Source organism: Pieris brassicae, chromosome Z, assembly GCF_905147105.1.
Source record: "Pieris brassicae chromosome Z, ilPieBrab1.1, whole genome shotgun sequence".
Taxonomy (NCBI): Eukaryota; Metazoa; Arthropoda; class Insecta; order Lepidoptera; family Pieridae; genus Pieris; species Pieris brassicae.
Genome location: NC_059680.1, coordinates 9,581,865 through 9,596,226, shown reverse-complemented (window position 1 = coordinate 9,596,226; position 14,362 = coordinate 9,581,865). Strand labels below are relative to the sequence as shown.

Here is a 14,362-nt window from a genome sequence, read left to right as displayed (position 1 = left end):
TTGTGATTCGCAGAGGCTTCTATGGATATTTATAGTGGTAATTGTGATATTTTCCTAACATCATCGGCTATTACAAATTAACTACAAATTTATATTTATTAGTCTTTTGGGATGTGTAGATAAAATATGTACATTTAATATATAGAAATAATTTTGTAGAAAGTAAATGTATTTTTTTTAATCGTATGCATTAAGGCAATTTTATATTTCACCGTTGCTTTTATTCATCGGTGAAAAGCAAAACAAATAATCAAGTAGTCAAACAACTAAAGAGTAGCGGTATTTAGTTTGAATTTCACGATAGGTAATTCAAACGCAAGAAGAGCAATTTTAATACCATAGCTTCAAATGTATTTACCGTTATCATTTAGTATCGATGTAAATTTTAAATAGACTTCAAAATTGCTTGTCAACAGAATTTTCTATTTATTTAACTATATACAATTGGATCTCTCTACATACATATACAAGATTTATACAATATAAAACGAAATGAATACATGTATTTTTTGCCGAGGTAAAAACAGGTCTAGTTGAATTTAGTTGAAACTCGCATCGTGCAAGACCTGGCTTTTAAATTATTTTACATCTTATTTACAATTATTAGCAACGAAGAAACATTCTCTCAATAAAAAAGCCACGTAGTAGTATGTAGGTATATCGTTGCGATTTTATTACGGCGATTCTAAAAGCACCAAGTAATCATAAAATACGTATTTATCAGCTGTAGCCGATTGATTTGAAAAGGTTAGTAGGTATTTTATAGTGCGTCACAGTTAACTTTCGCCACTTTTCGTTGTCAGGGCCAAATGAGCCAACATTGAACACCAGTTCACTTTGGACTAATCATATTCATCACCTTTAAAACGACAAAGCGAAGGCCAATCGATTCTTAAAAATTGAACTTTCTTAACTATTTAAAACGTTTAAAATGTTGAGAGTTGGGTGGTGTTTAACGAACAAAACAAGTCCTACGTCACAATAACTGGAGGAGTCATTGTAATAACAATTGTAACTACGGGCAAACGGCCCGCAATTTCATCACGTACAAAGTACCTACGTAAGGTGGTCGCTGCTTGGAACAGCTGTTCAAGCTCTAGCGAGTCTGTGGCCCTGGACCAGGGTCGATATGGTAAACATACTGTAGAACAAGCCACTCACTCATCGCAATAAACTTAACTTACTTGCATAGTATCCGCCAGAAACATCCAAAACTGCTACCATTGGGAACTTCACCGGCATATGATATAGTCATTTTGAATGTTTAACAACTACAAAATTAATATTTATACATACAAACACTCGTTTGTTGGCGCGAGCATGAAACGAGACACACGCGGAAAATTAAATACGTTTTAGAAAGTATTTTGTCAACGTTAGTAACAAGGGAGTTGGGGAGATTTTTTAATTAAAAATTCACTTTTGTTTTGTTACATTCTGGTTTCTATTATTAGTTTTTCCTCCCTCGTAATTCGAAACAAAATAACACCACACAAATACACCAGCTCCACATCAATATGCGAATGTAACTGAATTGCCAGTTGTAACTTGTTTGATGATTTGTGTACCGTGTCAACTTCAAGTTGTTTCGTGCGGATGCGACAACGCCAGTATAACCCTGCGGGCTGCGCTCGCACAGGCTGTTTGAGGTAGAACAAGCTTGATGCATCAAAGAATATAAAATTATCCATTGCAGTTGTATTACGACTTATGACTCAATTGTACAACGTATACTATTTAACAATTTACTATTGATGAAGAAGAAAGTCGTATACAATTATAATTAAAATAACTATTTTAAATAAATAATTAATCACACTTAAAATGAATACAGGACTTTCTATAAAAATTTTAAACATTCCACTATAGTGTTAAAAACGACATGCTACTATGATTCTTATTAATCAAATCTTTATTTAAATAAATTATTATTACAGCAACATATCAGACCAAAAAATATTTTTTTTTGGGAAAGGAGAAGTTTTCATTCGAAAATACTTATATGTAAGTTCGATACTGATTTCCAAGTCTTCACATGAATCTCTTGTTTCTTTGAGTGTAGTTCACAATGGGTACTCACTCTAAAATACCTTTCATATCTATATTGGCTCTTCTATGACTGACACACGTGTGCGGAAAAGAGGTAGCAATACTAGACACGAAATAGGTTCCGTAAGCGAGACAAAGACAGCTACAACCAAGGTAAAACCCGTGAGTTAATATGTTGCAGTAAGTTTGCTTAAACAGTCATTTAGCTAATGATCCAATTTGTACAACAATCTTAAATTTTTGCCAGCTTATAATAAAGCTTGTAATCTGAGATCACAACTTATTTTTTTAATATATAGACTTGAATAGAACAAAGAACAGACAATAAAAGTAGAAATAGAAAATCTTACTGTTAATTTTATTAAATAATACTTATTAACCAGGAATGCCGATCGGACCATACTTTAGTTGTTTGGGGAATTACATTGATGAAATATATATATATCTTCAATGCAGTATTCGTTACATATTTGTTTACGTTAACCACAAATTAAGTTAACAAAGGAAAATATACTAGAACCTTTATTCAAATGTATACATATTTCAACGCCTTAGGCCTTAGGCGTGATTTGTTTGGTACCTAGAGTCTCTGATAAATTATATCTGACAGGCTATCCAGGCTCAGCTTCCTCTTTTTATTTTTTTAATAATTTGCCTATAAATATAGCCTATGTATACAGAGTGTGTCAAACTCTGAAATAGTTTATGAAATTGGTCCATTAGTTTTGAGTTAATGGCGTACAAAAACCTTTTCTATTTATAATATGACTGTTGATTTACTCCATATTATAACTTCCAGATGAGATTACATGTCTTATAGTTGTTCAGTCATAAAACAATTCTAAAAATATATCTAATGACAGGAAATATTCATTATAACTTATTTTATTCCAAGGAATAAGTTAACTTAATTTTAAACTTCATCATGGTATAATATTCTAAATATTTTTAAGTATTTTTGTATATCTTTACAATTAAAAGCATTTGAATAAGGATTATATTTAAATAAAACAAACAATAGCTTTTCACTCATCTAAAACAAGGAATGCAATTTATTTTTATAAATTGCAATTACAATGTCGCTTCTCCTAATGTATATACACAAACTGTGAAATTAGTTTGACCATTAAAAGCTAATATATATGAAACAATAATGGCGGTATGTACCACAAAAAAAAAGAATATACGGGTTAACAAAATGTTTATACCCGTCTAAAAGTCACACATGAACACCACTGAGCATACATCAGAGCAGATTCCATTCCATCCCCAAATTTTATAATTAAATTATTTTACAACTAATTGTATAGACTTCTGTGCAGTTACATTCTAAGGTATGCTATCATGATGGTGATGACAAATTTAAAGGTAAATTAATTGTTCAACTTATTTTGGTAGAAACTATAGTAGTAAATAGTTAATTTAATCATGAACACTTTACAAATTTCATGAAAACCAGTTGTTTCTTAAAATTACAACTAGGCGTTCAGTTAAGTCATACTTATAACGATTACCTCGCTGTTAGTTCACACCTAGCTTGAACTCATACATTGCTTATTTTGTATTACAGCTACATATATTAGTACAAAATTCGATTCAACTTCTTAATTCCTTTTTAAATTGAAACATGGATTTCAATGTATGGTAAGCGTAATATGAATCAAATCCGGGCTTCATGAGCTGTTAAATATATGTCTATGTATAAATTTTAAATTGGAATGTGCCAAAAAGCCTTCACAATATATCGTCAATCATTTATGAAGAAGTAGAACTTAGACACCAGATACTTAATGATAATTATATATTAGACACATTTTCACTTGTGGACTCGTGTGGTGAAATCGCAATTTTAATGATAACTTATTGTATATATATTTTTACTAACTAAATAATTGCTCTGTAGCGTCTTCAACGTCCCAATTGTATGTTGAAAGAGCAACGCGCGCTTTGTGCTCATCAACACCCATTTCTAACAATAACTGTACTTTTTGATTAAATTCCCAGACCCCAGCTGGGCCCTCTGCATAGATATTAGTCCAGTGTCGCGCTGTAAGTGTGAACATTTGTTGGTTTTCTATATATTGCTTTGCTACAACTGCGTCTTGAGGATCATTTGGTTCAGCAGCAGCAAGTAATGCCTGTATAGATAGCATTACTGTCCTAAGGGTTAGTGCTGCGGCCCATTGGTCCTTCAAGATATCTAAGCAAATAGCACCAGTCACTGACGATACATTCGGATGCCAGATTTTTGTAATGAAACGTACCTGTAATCAAGAAAAGAGGCTTCTTATTCTCTCATGGTTATAGGACAGCGTGTCATTCGTCAATCATAATGTTACATTTATCCCCACTATTTTTACCCCATTATTATCCAAAAGATTGAAATGCATGAACAAAAAAATATAGTTTTATTTACACTTATTTTTCTTAGTAAAATGATGCGACAATTTATTTATAGATCTGGCGTCCATTAAGATCACAATACCTCTATGGACGGATGACAACAGAATTGACGTTGTGAGAGAATTTGGCTCCAATTTCACATTTATATTTTTCTTGGAAGGTTCGATCCCTGTGCACTAATGGACTTTCTTTCTACTAAACATTTGCTCGAACGATGAAGATAAATATCGTAACGAAACCAAGGCGGTCAAGCACATGAGGTTGATAACCTACTTGCCTATTAGATTAGGAAATGGTCATGAAACTGATACAGAAATCTGAGGACCAGACCTAAAAAGGTTATAGGGTTAAAAAAAAAACAGTAGCGTTTTTTTTAAACAAACTTAAGCTCATTTAAGGTGTCGTGTGCACTGTGCAGCTGACAACTGCTGCCGCAATGCTTTAATCCTTTTTAGCTTTGATTTTTTCTTGTCTTAGTAAAGATGAATAAATTAATTGTAACAGGAGGCCTACAACGAAAAACTAATAAAATTGTGTAATCTTATAAAATACATGTAATATTTTAATACCAACTTGTAGTTAATAGATTACAAATATTGTATTTATGTCTAAGATTAAACTTGAAGATAAATGCTAACCATACCTTTGGTGGAGTAAATGGATATGTTTCTGGGATTTTGATCTCTAGTTTGAAAATACCACCTTCATATGGGGTGTCAGGTGGACCAGTGATTTCTCCAAGTAAATCTGTCCAACTATTACTTACAACTTCTAATTTCAATGAACCCTGAAAATTATAGAGGGACAAATGTACAATGGCCTAACATTATAAATACATAAAAGGAAAACAGTTACTTCTATAGGTGCCATTATTTGGTATTTTATTGAAGTATAAGTCTAATTCTTAAACATACTTTAAGCCGAAACTATTTTAAGAATGTTATATCACATTAATTATTTTCATAGTGGAACCTTTTACTACCAAAGTGATGAAAAAGAAGGGTAGGAATTAAAGTAGTATGCATATATCTATTAATATACAACTTTAATGGTACAAATCAATATCTCCATCATACCTACTACCCTCAATTCAAAAGTTATCAATAAGCGTTTAAAGAATTGGTTTTTTCATAACAATATCCATATATGACAAATTTGTTCAACACATCCAGATGGTGCACAGGTTCCTCGAGTAACTCAGACTACCCATATAAATCCAGTATCATAAGTAATGAAAAGTACACAGGGCTCTAGCTTTACGCCCTCCTTAAAGAGTCATCTTTAGTAATAATGAGACTCATATATACCATCAGCATAAAGCAATCATGTTGAGTGGCCATGGAGAATTATCTTAAGCTTCTGGCCCCACAAAATCCAAATCATTGCATTTTTTAAAGTTTGATTTTATTCTCATTAAAAAAGGTTTTAATTTTGCTTCAGACACTTTTAATTATGAAGTATGTGTGTTAGATCTGAATTAATTCCTACAACTTGCTTATGACAGGTCATAAAAATATGCAAAGCAAAACAAACCTTCCACTTTATAGTAATTGAACTCAAACATTAATTCATTACAATTTCCATGTTACATATTGATAGGTATATAAAATGTTTATTAAGTATGTCAGAGACAAATTTCTGTAAGAATTTCCTAGTATAACTGTTAACATCACATTTTAAGGTTTACTTTTAAATTTGAACTTATTGTATTGATACATTATATTAATTACATAAAGTTATTAGTTAATACACTACCTCCTTTTTTAAAGTAAAAAACTTTGTAAAAGTTTATATAGCTATTCATATGTACAAATAATAACTATTTAAATTGAGATAATTCATCCCTAGTCTCCTATATTAAATTAGTTGACTTTGATTTTAGTAATCAGAAGAGGTTAAATTAAATAATATAGTGATAAGTTGCATGCAAAAAATTTATTTGCCTTAATCATTTAATTTTTTTTAAAGATTTAATTAATAAAACTGACAATAACATGTATATTATGATTTGTTAGGCTTCTCTCTTATGTGCTAAGACTTGTTAGTTAGGCTTTGTCTTATGTCTGACCATATTAATAGATTGAATTATCAACATGAGGGTATATATTTTAGTAGTGTCAGGAAAAGAATAAAGAATATGCTGAATCATGAAGTTTTTTATATATATATAATATTATTTCGCGAGCGTTATTGCGGGAGTAAATTGAACCTTTTTTATTAAAAATAATGACCCGTCTTTATCTAAATCCACAAAGCAAATTGGTTAAAACGATTGACACAAAATAAACTTAAAACAAACATACCTCTCCACCTTTCACTACTTCTTTAATTTCTCTTTTCACGCGTTTAGCTGCTATGTTTGCCATATTTCTTATATTATAATTGCTTGAGCGTAGGTCACTTCTTTGTAGAGAAATTAATAATAATCTAAGAGTAGGTACGTGCTCCGTACTATGGCAGTAAAATTTGTTAACTATATTTTGTACATGTAGGTAGTAAAATGTAGATATATCTAAATTTAGGGATGTGACGATATTTTTGAGAATCGGATCGGATCGTACAACCCTTGAACATAAGCTACGACCGAGTTTAATATTTTGCAGAAGATTATGTGGCAACTACCTAAGCTTACAAATGGAACATTAAAGCCAACCTTCATTTAAAATAAATATTTTAAAGTATAATTTAATTCACTATTTTCGGATCGGAATGAGTAGTTTTGATATTGTTGACGAGTCACAAAATCGGATCAACGACACTTAATTCATAAAGATAATAATATTGTACAGCATATATACATTACGTACGGATTATGTTTACCATGTAACAGATACTAGATACTACTTCATAGATTTTGGCCCGTAAAAGATTTTTTTTAGTGTTGCCATACTGACATTTTCCTTCCTATTTTAGGAAAAACTGTTGACGTAGCAGATACTGAGTTGGGCTTTTAAGAACAAAATGTTACATCTTTTTCAGAAGTACAAAACTTTTATATGAAAGCAGATGTCTAAGTTCCTTTTATTCATTGTAATGCTTTTATAATAACTAAGTATTTTGTTAATTTCAACATACAAGCTACGTATACGTGCAAAATATAGTTAAAACAGAATTAAAGTTTAACTGCATGTGCCTAGTTATAAACGTTTGTTTGTTTGAATACGTCTTAGGAACTACTGGTTCGGTTTAAAAAACAATAGTATGTTTGGTTGTCCGTTAATAACATCTATATTCATATAACTTACTACTGATAGGATCCAAGCATCAATAAGAATTGTTACAAAAAAGGTAAGAAGGTCTTATTGGGAGCTTTCGTTGCAAATGCTGCGTTCTAAAAAAAATTCTGCGACAGAACATACGCTTGTTCTTTTAAGGCTGACGAAAGAAAACCCACGAAGCTGTAGAGCATAATAAATTAGATGTGATTTAGTTAGATCAGACCTCCATATTAAAGTATTTCACTTGGAGCGAGTTCGATCATTGTAAACTCTGTGGGAGGAAATGGCTTTGTTCCAAATCTAATTCTTGTCTGGTGAACAAGTCACAAGTGTATCTGCTGACTACCACCACGATATATATAAAGACAATTTTACAGAATGTATTTTGAACCCATTTTGTAAAATTGTAATTCCAAATCTAGCAAAGCTTTCATTAATTGTTATGGATAATACTAGTTATCATTCCGTACGTATGAACAAACCGCCCACACAAGCCAATCGTGTCGCTGATATAAAAGAATGGCTCCGTGCAAATGATTTATTTTGATTTACGTTATGAGGAGGTTTGGCGTAATTGTCAACTACCTGAAAACGATTTCATCAAGCGTGATATAATAATTGAAATGCTGGAAGAGCAATTTGTAATAAACCCCTCTTTATCTTCATCATCTGATGAAGAACAAGAAATGTAAGTGGCATTTTTGGAATCGTTTTATAGTTCTGAATGAAGTTTTAAATCATTTGTATGATTAAAAAGATATATAATAAATCAGCACATAAAGTAATTTATGATTGATTATTTGACAACATTCTGTTTTTTTCATAAATTACTTCATGTTCATTAATGCTAAAGATATAAAGATCATTTCACCAGTATTGCCCACAACAAATTTGTATTTCCCTGTTTGCCATCAGATTCCGGTAGAACTATATAGTCTGACGTGATTGGTTTACGGTCATATTAACCAAGTTTCTACCATAGAGTAACAGAGCTATGTACGTATTTGATATATCCATACTCGCTTCTTTCCGCTACAGTATTTGTAAGTTTACTCTATGGAATTGCCTTCAGCAATTCAGCATTCTGCATAGTACCGATTGCTGAGTGAGCAAGTTACTTAGTGCTGAGGTCGATTGGTGAAAGCTGTTTAATGTTTGCGTATTTAGCATTTTTGTATTAAAGATATTTCTATGGTAAATAAACATGCATTCAAAATGTTAAAATACGCACAATCAACAGTGGCAGTAAGACGATAAGTGTAATACAAGTATGGTTTGGGATTGTTATTCTGACAGTGTAAGGACAAAGTTATGCTAATTTACTCCCCATGTTACCGGGTTTCACCTATGTACCTGGCGTAAGGTAAGTCGAACGTTATATTACTGTCTTGCTAGATATCGTTTCAGTGTGTACACTACTTCAGGGAATTATCACAATCCCTAAAATTAATATTCGAGAAGCCCTTTGTTACAAAACGTACTTGGCCAAACGTAAATAAATTAGTATTGAAAGATAGCGCTGAATGGCCCCTCTGTTGCTTTGCCTCACTCGTTGATAGATATGTACCATTTTTATCTTAGACTTTTAGTACATAATATATATTACTTATTTTTTGTTTACGAAGCTATTGTAATGAATTAACTATCGATATGTAAATGTCATATACATATATATTATTGTTTACAAATTGATAAATATCAATTTTTATTAAAATTACAAATAAAATTAATATTGTACTTTTGTTGGCATGACAATGTCGTTCCATCTAACAATTATCTGTAAGTATTAATTTATGTTCTTATAATTTATAAGCACTTAGTGTAATACAATTTTATGAAAATATGGGTTGTAAAGTCTCTTACTTATAACCCATATTTTCAGAAATAAAAAAATACACTAAAATAATTTGTTTATTAAAAACTAATATGAAGTATCCTTCATAATTTCAGAATGTAATTCTTTAATAAATATTTTTATGTAATTTTACCATTTTATTTAATTTATATTAAAGACTTATATAAAATATAAAACAATCAAGAGAGCCCATATATCTTACTATCAAATTATAATTAGTAAGAAATTCTTTATATAAGTTAAAAATAATGTTCGACCAGGGGCAATCACAGGTGTAATCACATGTTGACATAACTTAAAATTAGGTTCACTCTTAGTTTGGGCATTTCAATCACAGATGTGCACGGGTTTTGTTCCAATACTACTTTTACAGGGATGGAAACATTTAATATTTAGTGATATATATCATCAACATATCTGGACAAAGCCAATAGACAATAGCTCAATGTTTTGTCAAACACAAGGCCCAAATAAATTATAATTGATTCTGCGAGCCCTTATCAATGAAAACACTTTTTTTTGTTATATATAATTTTTTTCAAACCTAAACTTTTTATGATTTTTTTTTGGTAAAGGTATTTTAAGTATTAACTGTGTTGCAATTAAAAAATTTTATTAATATTCTGTATCATTGATTACTGGGGCTTCTTTAATTTCAGACTCATAAAGAAATGTTGAAATCATCTCAGATTTAATTTAACTGTTCAACAAAAATGTATGCCATACAAGTGATGACATTTATGTAGCTAATTAATTACGAATTATTCTCTCTTACTTTTCTATGATAAGATTAAATATGATTGAAGAATACTTAATAGTGTTATATATTTATATTATTCACAATGTTATTAATTATTCTTCATAACTACATTTAAAGTTTGTTTAACAAAAAATGATATCTATATATATATATATAGATAGACATAGATATATTTTCGTTTAGATCCTTCTCTTTGAATAGCGGGTAGTGTTTCACGTTTCACGAGACCTGTACGTGACAGTAGTCCTTAACTAGACTGACAGCCTAAAAATATTAGTAAAATCTGTTCTCAAAATTAACTTAATTATTATTTTCACCGATCAATCTCCTTCGTGCCCCATCCATCTACACGACACTGGCGAGGTACCTTGTGCCCAGTTGGTACAAATAAAAGCCATAAACAAGAATTCAATTGAAAATCTGTTCTGTGTACTGAACTATTCCAATTAGATCCCAACTCTGGGGAACATATTTTCAAAAACATCTTTTCTTTTGTTACGAGTAGGTAGCCATTGTCATTCTGTCTTTGTTTTCATTTCTAGCGTTAGTATTATTCTGTGTTCATATACGCAATCAAGGTTATGCCTCTATAAGTTAATATCCTAGTATAATTTCCAGGTTGGATGTAAAAAACAAACACTCATTCTTTTTTACAAAAATAATGAGGAGTTCAGTCAGAACTGGCGCATAAAAAACACATATTTGATTTCATGGGTTATTATTTTAAATATACCTTCAGAGTGTTTCCTGTCCAAGTACATTATTTAATATTATTAATATTATTTATTTTACTGTCGCACGTAGTAGATAGATTTTTGGGTCTGAGGGTTCAATACAAAGATGAGACACAGTTAATTATGACCAGTATGTCAAAAACGTTTTCAAATTTGACATACGGGAGTCATAGTCCACCCTTAGTTTTCACGAAGTCGAGTTTTGTTCGAGTCTTTTTACTCTAAGACTTCCTCACGACACCTTACGATCACGTATTTACAGTGCGTATACAAAAACTCTGTTCGTACAAAGCTGAAGTCCGGTACATGTCTAGAGTTATACTAAATAAAATAATCTTGCAATGAACACTTACCGTTCAATGTCAATACAAATCAGCAAAGGTTGTAAGCCATAAATTTGCTCCAGTGAATGATTCTTGTGTACATTTTGTCGCTACCTAGAACCTGCATCCTAGCGTACAACAAACACATAATTTTGCCAGCTATGCCTCGCTTGCAACGTTAGCTCAATACTTGTACAAGGCTTATCTTGTAAGCACTGGGGCTTTAATAAATAATTTATGTTTGTATAGCAATATCGAGTTAAAATTAAAGCATTATTCATTGAAATGAGGACGATAATGTAATTTTGAGAGTGAGGTGTTTGTTCGAAAAAAAATTAAATATCTTTTCTGATAGACAATAGTATAGCATAAGTAATTGATTAGTAGGTAAATTATTTACATAAGGAAAATACAAAATCAATTTTTTGTTTCAGATTCAAAATGTCAGAAGAGATGGTAAAGTAAGCGGTCGAGATGGTTCCGTGGGTAGCATTGTTGCTCCTCGCTCGTGCTTGCTGCCTGCCCGCTCTTGACATTTGTAAGTACAACTTCGAGAATGTTCTAACGAGTCTGACTGACTAATAGAGGATGATCCTCCTGCTCCTGAATTTATTATAATTTATTGGCAATATCTATAAATGTAATAATTAAGTCTGAAAGTGTAATGACGTGTATGAAGTTGTAGTATTCATAGACCATGTATATAAACCTTAAAAAAATCATTAAAATCTAATCTTACAAATACAAAAATTACGTAAGAAAAAACAATATATATATAAACAAAAACTATACGCACTTTAAATTTTTTCCTTCCACTGGTGCTGTATTTTCTCTTTAGAATCGTATTAGCAGATGTTTAATTCGTGATAACAAAAATAAAAATTATTTGTACATCGATTAATGCCTTACAACTTTCATATTTTAATCCTGTGACGCTCACCGTGCTCACGATCTGATAAAAAATATTTCAAAGCTGCGGTAGATTTATATTGATTTTTATATTAAATTATCAACCCACGGCTTTCGTTTGAAAAGATAAATGATTATTTAGAAAGAGCACTTTAATAGAACCCATACAAAAATATCTTATGCGAAAATTCTATGCAGCCAATCTACATTTTGTTCGTGTTTTGTTTTTGGAATTGATCAATGGTGATTGTGATTTAAATGCTCATGTAGCTTTTTGTGTGAGTACTGAAATCATATATGAGTTTACACGTATAATCTTTTAGTTATCGCAGCGCTGTGATAGTTGTTTTAACGACAATGATACTTAAGTTTCATACGAGTAATAATATTGTAGAGAAGTAAAAAATTCTCATCGGTACTTTCTCCATCACAGACATTTTTTTTGAATGTCCATCAGTGTATGTCAATCTATTAGTGCAGAGCCAGGGTTTGAGTACTAGTTCCACGGTGGCACCAGTACTGCTAAAACAGCTCAAAGGATTAATGATGTGTACGGCTGCGGGGTGACAAAAGAAAACTCAGTGCGTGTTTGGTTCCAACCTTTTCGTTGTGGAAATTTCGACCCGCAGTACAAGCTCCTTGAAAGGTCGGAGACCAAAGTTTATAACAAAGTATTGATGGCTATTGTAAAAGCGGATCCATCGCAAACTACGTGTGTGTTGGCTGCGGTGTTAGTGATAAAACTCCGAAAAACTTACTAGCGAGCGTTTGGTGGACTAGTGTCGGGGTTGTTCACTAAACTTTCTTAAATCTGGCCAGACGATAACGGCAGATTTCTATTGTCATCTGCAAACCATGATAGAAAAGCTAGCTGCTAAACGGCCAAGGCTGGTCAATCGCTCTAGGCCACTGCTGCTTCACGACAACGAGGAGCTTCAATTGGAATGTGTAAGACATCCACCGTACTCCCCAGACCTTCTCCAACAATATACATTTTTTATCGAAATTTGGATAACTTATTGCAAAGTAAAAAGGTCAACTCTAATGGGGCAGTCAAAGCCGCTTTTAAAGATTTTATTGCTTCCCGACCGAATGGTTTTTATCGTAAAGGGATCAATGAACTACCTATAAGATGGCAAAAGTGCATAGATAGCAATGGTGCATACTTTTTAAATATATTATATTTAAAAAGTCTACCTTTTGATCCTCCCTTATAAAACGCTAATTTCATATGTAAGGATCTAATTGTAACGCTATGAAAGAAATTATTCTAAGTTGCATCACGCACTTTACCTTTACATACGAGCATATGAGAACTAACAAGGTCAATTTCCACGTAAATATTCCAAAGGCGCAATTACTAACTATTTTCCTATTAAAACGCTCGTTATCAGAGTATTGGTTATATTATGCGCCCAGAACCTTATTATGCAGTTACAAAAGCCGATTTGAAAATTACACTGGTATTTTCCAAGATACTGTAAATATTGCGCTAAATGTAATGTGTAACTTGTAAACGTCAAATTTAGTTTTCGCTATAAATTCGCGTGTTTGTATCGGTTTGATAAGTCTTGAAATACAAGATAATTTTATCATGCGCTCAGAACTAAACTTCGTTGTAGCGACATTGCAACTTGATTGATGCTTCATTATATTAAGAGAATTTCCCTCCTTTCGTTCGTTTATTAATCAAAAATTTGGATACGTTAAAGCTTGTACACTATAATAGGTTTGTATACGCAGCCATACCTCGTACCGAGCTCATCTCCGAGCTGATTGGTTGATGTAACTGAAATCGGTTCACAGCAAAATAGACGGCGTGCAGCCGACGGTCTTGTTGAAATTGGTTTATCAGCGCGAATTTTATTGCTATTTTCACTAACATAAATTTGAATATAATAAATCACAGAGCTATACATTATATTTATAATTATTCATATTGTGAACAAAGTTCTCATAGAATATACTCAACTCGTTCGTGGAACAAGAACAAATCTTGTTATTTCGTCAACTATTTGGACAAGATTTTCTAAAGATAGTAATGTTTGTGGAATTTTAACGGGTTTGAAAAACGTGTAAACGGTGTACGGTACGGACTTGTTACATATAAC

The 14,362-nt window shown here is 31.7% G+C and overlaps 3 protein-coding genes across 4 annotated transcripts in view; 1 reads left to right on the top strand and 2 right to left on the bottom strand.

Annotated features, from left to right (window-relative positions):
• LOC123718600 (bestrophin-4) overlaps positions 1–1,628 on the bottom strand; it is a 32,844-nt gene extending 31,216 nt beyond the window's left edge. The window contains exon 1 of the mRNA XM_045675249.1: positions 1,185–1,628. Within this exon, the coding sequence (XP_045531205.1) occupies positions 1,185–1,255 (71 nt within the window). The 5' untranslated portion in view covers positions 1,256–1,628. The remainder of the gene's footprint in view (positions 1–1,184) is intronic.
• Positions 1,629–3,067: 1,439 nt separating this feature from the next.
• LOC123718413 (ubiquitin-conjugating enzyme E2-22 kDa) lies at positions 3,068–6,960 on the bottom strand. Its single transcript, XM_045674856.1, has 3 exons — positions 6,756–6,960; positions 5,096–5,239; positions 3,068–4,313 (listed from the first exon to the last, which is right to left on the bottom strand). The coding sequence occupies exons 1-3, from the start codon at positions 6,816–6,818 to the stop codon at positions 3,930–3,932; spliced, it is 591 nt and encodes a 196-aa protein (XP_045530812.1). The 5' UTR covers positions 6,819–6,960; the 3' UTR covers positions 3,068–3,929.
• A 1,810-nt stretch (positions 6,961–8,770) lies between these two features.
• LOC123718412 (discoidin domain-containing receptor 2-like) overlaps positions 8,771–14,362 on the top strand; it is a 37,957-nt gene continuing 32,365 nt past the window's right edge. For both annotated transcript variants that reach the window (XM_045674855.1, XM_045674854.1), the window contains exons 1-2: positions 8,771–9,033; positions 11,777–11,880. In XM_045674855.1, coding sequence (XP_045530811.1) covers positions 11,817–11,880 — 64 coding nt within the window. In that variant the 5' untranslated portion in view covers positions 8,771–9,033; positions 11,777–11,816. The remainder of the gene's footprint in view (positions 9,034–11,776; positions 11,881–14,362) is intronic.

What these genes read in the sequence shown, in the direction of transcription:
- LOC123718413 (XM_045674856.1), bottom strand. Translation starts at nt 6,818, where the DNA reads ATGGCAAACATAGCAGCTAAACGCGTGAAAAGAGAAATTAAAGAAGTA. An exon ending in AAGTAGTGAAAGGTGGAGAG is followed by an intron (nt 5,240 to 6,755) that starts GTATGTTTGTTT and finishes TATAATTTTCAG; the next exon opens with GGTTCATTGAAATTAGAAGT. An exon ending in ATCCATTTACTCCACCAAAG is followed by an intron (nt 4,314 to 5,095) that starts GTATGGTTAGCA and finishes TCTTGATTACAG; the next exon opens with GTACGTTTCATTACAAAAAT.